This window comes from Solea solea, chromosome 18 (assembly GCF_958295425.1).
Source record: "Solea solea chromosome 18, fSolSol10.1, whole genome shotgun sequence".
NCBI classification, from domain to species: domain Eukaryota; kingdom Metazoa; phylum Chordata; class Actinopteri; order Pleuronectiformes; family Soleidae; genus Solea; species Solea solea.
In genome coordinates, this window is record NC_081151.1 from 3,407,155 (window position 1) to 3,415,845 (window position 8,691).

General features: G+C 42.5%; 1 protein-coding gene across 1 annotated transcript in view; it reads left to right on the top strand.

Annotated features, from left to right (window-relative positions):
• The window catches only part of LOC131444847 (collagen alpha-1(XII) chain-like), a 47,475-nt gene extending 41,244 nt beyond the window's left edge, over window positions 1-6,231 (top strand). Inside the window, exons 55-64 of the mRNA XM_058615529.1 lie at window positions 486-690; window positions 851-933; window positions 1,162-1,215; window positions 1,651-1,722; window positions 1,814-1,849; window positions 1,934-2,000; window positions 2,108-2,290; window positions 2,421-2,498; window positions 3,569-3,739; window positions 5,402-6,231. Of these exons, the coding sequence (XP_058471512.1) occupies window positions 486-690; window positions 851-933; window positions 1,162-1,215; window positions 1,651-1,722; window positions 1,814-1,849; window positions 1,934-2,000; window positions 2,108-2,290; window positions 2,421-2,498; window positions 3,569-3,739; window positions 5,402-5,532 (1,080 nt within the window). The 3' untranslated portion in view covers window positions 5,533-6,231. The remainder of the gene's footprint in view (window positions 1-485; window positions 691-850; window positions 934-1,161; window positions 1,216-1,650; window positions 1,723-1,813; window positions 1,850-1,933; window positions 2,001-2,107; window positions 2,291-2,420; window positions 2,499-3,568; window positions 3,740-5,401) is intronic.
• Window positions 6,232-8,691: the final 2,460 nt, after the last annotated feature.

The window sequence follows — 8,691 nt, forward strand, 5'->3', positions numbered from 1 at the left end:
ACACAAGTGAGGGACGACATCTGAGCCGAGGACGTCTGCGAGGAAAAACAGTCGAGACACTGGTGGCGATGTTGGTCGCCGACCTGATTAAGGATGATGGATGGAGCCGATGAGAGATGTGATGATTGGCTCAAGATTTAGGTGCATTGCAGGTTCTATCGGAGCAGATGAGGTCAGCTGATTGTGGAAATGACAACTAAGAAGTGACAAGTGAAAGCAGAAAGAGAATACAGTTATAAACGAAACAACAGAACAACAGAGTGGTCTTTGTGACTGAACTTGCTTTATTTGGGGGGAATTCATGGATGAGAGTTCAAAGTAAAGACTTTTTAAATAGTAGATTATGGATCCCACTGGTCTACCAAGTCGGAGACTTCGCTAAAACCCTTTTAGCCCACCACATGGGAACTTTTTTTTTTTTTCGTTTTGGTGGGAGTGCATATTTGAGTGGGCTGGCATGACGTAGTCATCTCTTGGCCGAGCAGCCGTTCATTCATCCGGCTGAGCTCATCCAGCCAACTCCCACCATTCTGTTGGACAGAACACCACTACTGGATATTCTGGCCACTGAGCAAACACATTCAGACATGGGAGAGAGTCCCCCATTCTATGACATTCAGACTCTATTGGAGTTCTTGTGTTGGCTACTTCCACACCACAAAGCTTATTATGACAGACAGTTCATGGCATGTCAGCTGACAATCGAGGCATTGTTGCAGTTTTGACTCGTATGGTTACATATGTTATCTTTGGCCGAGTGGCGTGATTACTTTTCTGTAAATTTTACTTTAACAGAGCCATTTGGGAGCTGTTTAAATATGTTGTTCCTCTTCATTAGTGTTTGATTGAGTGTGTCTGCCTCTTTTTTTCTTTCCCAGGGTCCTCTTGGGCAACGCGGGTCCTCTGGGTCCCGTCGGACCAAGCGGAGGACGGGTAAGATCTACCTCTAGACCTACGCTTACTTTTCACACCATTTGGTTGCGATCACCCATGTGCACACACATACAATCATTACGCTGAAGTTTCGTCAGTCAACTCATACTTGCATATGTGATTTAAAATGTCAGACTGGATGTAAAAGTCATGACACTGATGTATTACACGAAACAGGGTCCCAGTGTGTTGTAACACACTTGTGTATTGTATGCTGTTTTTACACAGGGGCCACCAGGAAAGGAGGGACAATCTGGACCCAGAGGCCCACCAGGGCCCATGGTGAGTCTGTGCGTGTGTGTGTTTGTGTCTTTGTCTTGTGTAATAAAGACAAAGGAGGCCTAGAGTAAGTATTCCTTGTGGAGTGTGTGCTACTTCCTGTTACATGTACAACAATTACTCCTTTGGCTCCACAGTCGCCCTGTGCTTCTCCTGTGGGTTTTTTTAGAGGTCTGAAGCTAATTAATTCAGCCACCATGCCAGCAGGCAACAAGCCGGTATAGAATACGATATACCATGGAGTGTGCTGCTATTTCCATCCCACCCTCAGTGTTATTGGCACTCACCCATTCTTCCACACGCCTACGGCAGTATACGTCCCAACCTAAAGCTCGTCATGTGACGCGACCAGTAATAGGGAGCAGAAGTTAAATGATGCAATTACTTACTGTGCAGTACTTCAACATAAACACGATGTTTTCTTTCTCCTTCTTTCAGGGAAACCCTGGAAATCCAGGTGTACCAGGGATTACTGGGAAACCAGGAAAACAAGGAGATACAGGAAATCAAGTACGTGTTATATAACAAGGAAGAACAGGACTTTAACTGAAGTTAAGTACGTTGTTACGGCTTGGTTTAACATTGTTCCTGTCTTCATTAGGGACCTGTTGGCATTAAAGGAGAGAAGGGAGAGAGGGTATGTATAGTTTCGTATTCAATGGCTTATACAACAGTCAGGAAAGTAGTGCAATCTTTTCATGACTGTGTCTTTGCTTTTCAGGGAGACTTTGCATCCCAGAGCATGATGCGCTCCATTGCCAGACAAGTCTGTGAACAGTTTGTGAACAGTGAGAACGCTTTCCCCTAATCCTACGACAGTTTTAAAGTTGTTAACCTCCCATCATATAATATGCCGCCCACATCCGACTGATTTTAATTTTCTCTTTTTTCACAGGTCAAATGAGCAGAGTTGACATGATGCTCAACCAGATTCCATCCGGATATCGCACCAACAGTCCGGGGCCAGCTGGTCCTCCTGGTCCTCCTGGTGACTCGGGATCTCGCGGAGAGCCTGGGCAACCGGGACGTACTGGGTTCCCTGGAAGCCCAGGTTTACCTGGGAATCTTGGAGAGAGAGGTAAACTTCCTCTCTTCATTTACAGGCGTAGTCTTTAGTCTTTCATACATGCTGCTTTGGTTTGTGCTCATTTCTTGCTGTTTATCAAGTTTTCTTGTATAATGTATAATGTGATTTATGGTTTATGTAGGCTTGCCAGGAGAGAAGGGAGAGAGAGGACCTCCAGGAACTGGTATCAGAGGACAAAGAGGCCCAAATGGTCCACAAGGTAACACAGTTTGCCTTTTTTTGTGTGTGTGTGCTTTAGTCGAATTTGCCGTTGCAATGAGCTGGAACCAAGTGACCACAGTGTCTGTTGAACACTGCTGTCCAGCAGCTGTAGGCCGTTTGCTGGTGTTCCAATGTTCAGATTCGCTGTGGCAGCTCTTCCACTGTTTTTAAAGACCTCTAATTAAAATGACACATTGCCACCAGAGGCTAAACTGTACCCACAGTGAGTGCGATTCATTTGAGCAGCTGCGCCACATAACTTTTGTTTTTTGGAGAGACCCTAAACATATTCCCAATTCTTTCCTTTCTTGGGGATTTATAGTATGTCATGTGTTTATTGAGCTTTTCCAAACACTATGCACATGTCAAATATTACAGTAAATGGAAGGTATTTGACATTAAAAGGAGGGAATCACAGTTTCTGGACTTGAGACAATCTCCCGTCAAGTCTCCAGTGAAGGTCAAGATGCAGTCCAAGAAGCAATCATTAGACTGATTGGTCAGTTTGAAAGTGTTGTGGTCTCTCCTTGGCTGGAGTTTATTTCTGTAGGAAGTTCACCACCTCTGCAGAAGATTTCCTGTCCCATGGGAAGCTATTGCGAAACCACAGGAACCGTCTACTGATGCGATCTCTACTCCGTAACAGCAAACACTGACCCGTCTGTTTCTGAATGAAGTGAGAAACAACTAAGGGAGGAAGTCCACGCTGATGATTTGTGTGTGTGTACACAACTGGATTGTTGTACAATGAGATTTCTTTGGTGGCTTCATTGACAACACATGGGCTCACTTAAGGGAGAGAAAAGGAGAGAGGGGGAAAATTCCATCCCGAGTTGTCACCGTCTAGACACATGGGGCCAGGGGGTAACTACACACAGCCCCAGACTTTTTTTTTTTTGCTTTTAGGTCCGGCTTTTTAATTGAGCCACTGAAAAATGTAAATTACAATGCTGCAGCACCGTGTTACCCCCACCATTTCCACCGAAGATTTACAGGGGGACACCGGTGGGTCTCCAAGTTCCCGAGGCTATCCACACTCACCTCCTCTCCCTCCTTTTGTTTTTGCAGGGCCACAAGGAGAATCAAGAACGGGGCCCCCAGGTCCTTCTGGCTCCTCTGGGCCTCGTGGGCCTCCAGGTCGCCAGGGTACTCCCGGGGTGAGGGGACCACCAGGACCCCCTGGATACTGCGACTCCTCTCAGTGTGTTGGCATTCCATACAATGGACAAGGATACACAGGTACATCCAGTACTGCTTAGGTCCTGCATGGTACCTCAGATTAAACACTAAGTGTATGCAGACTAATGACATGTGCGACTCAGTGCATTACCTCTTTCTTTGATAATGTATGGAGATATGGACGCACGTGTTCCACGGTGGTGACACCGAACAGAGAGCCGATTTATCGTTGTTTTAACGAGGTTTTCTAAGCCCCACCCCCTCAGTTATTTTGATCCATTGTGTAAAGTTTTAACAGAGCAGATTTCAATAAATCATTATTGTTATTTTAGTCATTTACAAATGTCTACAAATGTCAGTTTTATCAGCTGAAATGACAATCTGAAAAGATTTTATATTTAAGCTAGTTTTGAAACTAGCTTGAAAGCTACTTTTAATTGTACTAATTTTTAACAAAAATGCCGCAACTTGAGGACGTTTAATTGAACACATAACAGGAGAAGTGTGGTCTACATTCACGCTTCAGCCTCAGAACTACAGCCACATAACAGAATATTCAGACAACAGCAGCTAGCATTTGTTCTCCAGGAAAATGCAATCACACGTTTGGAGGCGGGGTTTCAGCAAACAATCAGCAAGAACACACGGCTTTCCAATATCTCCATACATTTGATGTACGATTTTACAACTGGCATGTAAATTGCATTGTAGTGCTGTATGATGACTTGCATTAAATCAAGTAATATGCTAATAACTTTGTTCCACAGAAGAAACAAAAAAACAAATACTCACACCCTCTATTTGAACTATTTGCAGGTATGGCATAGTAAACGTTGTGTCACCTTACACTTTGAAGCCAAGTTTCTGAGATGTTTGCCCATTTTGCTATGGGGCATGTAAGGATAATCACCATGGACATAATTATTGAACAATAAAACATTACAAAAGCCAAAAAAGACAGAATGGGAGAGGACTGGCACTAACATCATCTCACAGCTACAAGCTACAATGATGGCAACCTGCTGGCCTGTTTGCATCTTGAACCACAAACCGTTGGGAAATATGTATAAAAAAACAAAAACAAAAACACACAGACTGAGCATTTCTACGAAGGAAGGAGCATGTACAAACACAACCAACTAACAAAAAGGGAATTCATAGCTGAAAGCAATGTTGATGTAGTGGTGATATGTGTAAATAAAACTAATTGTTTTTGCCTTGTAAATGACTGTGTGAACCAGGACATTTCACTAAAAAATATCAAGTTAACATCTGTTTTGAGCTTGTGCCTCATAACCCCCCCTGCCCCCCGCTTACTTACCACCAGCATAACCTCTGTATATGACACCATAAGTGGCTTCAACAGCTCTGGTCCAGACTTAAGCATGTTCCATTTGTACGTTTAATCATCATGTTCTTTGTGTACGTCGGCCAGATCAGCGCTACATGTTGCTCCCCTGCCGTTTCCATGTGTTCCCATTGTTGTTTCAGCTGCTTATTTTTTACTTTACCTGTCTTATTATCCAATAGCTCGATGGATTATTATTATTATTATTTTTGTAAATGTCATCACAACATTTTTTGGTACTTTAAGAAGCAGTAGTTTGACACAGGACACGTTTTCGTCCTGAAGGTCCATAGTGCAATATTATTTAAATTGTGCATGTGAAAAGATGTAGAAAAAGCCTTTTTTTTGATTGGCCGTCCCAAATACTTTTCTAGCCCCCCGCTACCAGCCCGAACCTGAGGTAGTGTCTATACCCGAGGAGCCAGCTGAAGAGTTTGAATCAATACAGTCACGAAACCAACGAGGAAAGAGATCACTAACGAGAGACAATACAGAAACTTCATAGCTACAGTAAAGACTTCTCAGTAAGATTGAAATGATGTGACGACGATATTAAGAACGAGTACTTATATGGGTTTGATACCCATGGTTATATTGAATATATAATTTTTGACGTGAGAAAAGTTGTGCGAGGTGATTACAAACCTTACGTGTTCACTCATTACAAACCTGTGTGCTTGCTAAGTGTTACCCTTTCGAGTGTCTGCTTGTAAAATAACCGCAAGTGTTTATCAGATTCCATTGTGTAATGCACTAATCGTGCTAACAGCGGCAAAGGAGATCAGACCGTGGTTTTCTTGTCTAATTTCGGTGTATAAAGCTGTTTTTAGAGACTCCAAAATTGATCGATAATTTGGACAATCAATTTGCTCCCCAAATACTTGTAAATTGTGATGTTGTGTACGGCCTCCAAGGCGAATGATAATCTGACTTATCGTAACAAAACCAACCTTTTTTTTGTTGTTTTTTTGTTTATTTTCTTTGTTACCAAAGGTGGAATTGCATGTTTGTGTTGTATATTTACTGAGGTTTTCCAAGTCAGAATATAAATGTTTCCCATCAATGCAGTTTGGATTCAGTCGCAAGACACACAATTGCTTTTCTCATGTTGTAACTGCACATTTTGTGAATTCCACGCAGCCTTATTTTCTTATTTATTTCTGAAACAGAAGAGGCATTTTTCAATAAAACTACTGAAAATGTTCCTTTGCCGTCTCCAGCGAATTTTTGTTCAACTTCACAGTGTCAGAACAGAACATTTCGTATACAGCTTATAGTTGAAAACATGTTCTTCCCATCATGAGGCACCACCAGAATGCCAGTTTTTGTGTTCCAGTGTGAACCATTTTCCAGTCTTTAACATGCGCCCACTTGGCTGCAGTCCTATCAGGTTGTTATTACACAAAGAGAAATACAAATGCACTATAAATGTCGATCACAGTCACGGAAAGACTCCCTGATTCCCACCCATTAAATCTATCTAATAATGAAAGAGATCTGTGAGGGGGAAAGGAATAAATGACACCGTTTTCCTTTATCGTGGTGGAATGAAAGCACAATTTGAGGAGCAGTTCTGCACATGTGCCAGAGATCGACAAGTGGGGGAGTGGTGGTTGTGGGCTGCGGCTAATCAAGGACAAAATCACCGCCGCCCCCACTCAAAGAGAGGAATCCTGCTTAGAAATACCCTCTCATTTCCCTGTCGTGACTGCACAAGCGAGCTTAAAACGAGTTTAAAGGCATTTAAAAGCATGGTATGAATGTATGAACAGCTGGTACTTTTTAGTCATAAAGGACTTTCACATACAGTAAAGCGCTCACATGAGAATTAACACTGGCTGCCATCTACAGTAAATCTGTTTGGCAGTACATTATCATATACGGTCGAGCATAAAAACACACAGTGACGGTCTCGGCTCACGCTTAACGCTCCATGAACCTGGTCGTCATTTATGAGTCTAACCTCGGTGCAACACTCGCCAAGATGTGGCCCTAATGAAATAAGTCCTTACATCCAATAAGTCCAAACGCGTCCCTGTCTGGGTTCCGTCTGCTTTCGACTTTGTTGACAATCTCGTGCGCATCTGTGCTCACTTTGTGCGCATGCTTTTTTTTTTTCTGCGGTTGTAACTGATTTTGGCGAACTCCCGTTTTCTCTCCGGTTGCATTGCTGGAAACTGCTGACATAGCTGACTGTAGCTTCATTCTTGAATTAAGACTTGAAGGAAAAGTTGACAGCATTTTGGTGTCTTGCGGAGAGTTGACCAATGCCAGTTTCAAATCAGTAGCTTAACTTAGTATTTTTTTAAAAAAAATGGGAAAATCCTTTTACAATTCATTACATTTCTGTTTGCTGCAGAAGAAACTAGCCGAGCAGCACATCAATATTTCTGTACATTGTTGTGTTAGACATGTATACAGCAGTAATAAAGTTAAAATCTTACAGTCTGGTCAATAAATTAAATAAACGTGCACAAGGACGATGACGTTGTAGTTGTACTTCATGACTTCAATGCTTTGATGTGCTGTCTTGTAAGACTAAGTGAGTCTAAGTGAACATTCATTCTTGCAGGATGGCGGCAGGACACGCTGTGTCACATGCTATTGCAATAACATGTCATAACACAGACTTTAAAGAAAGAAAACAAAAACACACCAACACTTCATCAGGATTGAATTTACCAAGGAGCCGCGCAGCTACGTAAACGTTGAAGGACCACTGTTCCTCATATTTGTCGTTACGCACCAGGCAGCACAGGAGACGAATGAGCACGGAACTTCAAAGCTACCGATACGTAAGATTTGCTTTGAAAAGCAGGAGAATGACCTTTCATATTTTCATGAAAACCCTGTGAAGTATAGAGTGTAACTGCAGTACATCACTCATCACATGGTGATAAGGAAGACAGCTGTGATGCATCCTCCTGGCAAGGGAAGGCCAACCTTAAAACATGTTGAACATTTTTAGGATATTTAGTCTTCAGCCCCATATCAATCTCTTTGCTCCAAGGAAGCAAACCATATAAGTACAGGGAAGCGAACGACTCACTCAAGGTCACTTCAGTGTGGAAACTTCAGCTTCACGGCGGTTGAAAGATGGGCTCCATCAGAGGAACTACCATGGTGCATGTGCTGCGAGTTGAGTTGAGGTTTCAAGTCTAAGAGACTCTGCCAAATATGGGTTTTAAAATACCAATAGTATTAAAGGTTTTTATTAGATGGCCTTTGCAACAAGCCAATCTTCTCTTCCAGTTTTGTGTTTTCTATTCCAAAGATTTCGCCTCAGAGTTCTACTAATGGGAAGGCGGATAAGTCACCAAACCTCTTGGAACTCTCCAGTAAAACACAGAAGAATCATTTTGTTATTATGAAAACCTTAGAGGAATTAAACGTGTAATAAAACATTAAGTTAACAAATGGCATCTAATCTAATCAGAGTGGGAATCGCTGCAAAAGGGAGCAGCGGCAAATTGATAAAATATTAATTGCTTAACTTGAAGCAGCTTGATTCTTGGCTTGCCAACGAAAACCTGGAGGAGGAATGAAGTCGTCCTTTTGAACATGAAGGGGGGATCGACTCCTCAAAGGGCAAGTATTCAGTCGGCGTGCAGACAGTAGGTTTCCACTTACTGACGTGCCAAAGGCAACAGCGGAGTAACATTCC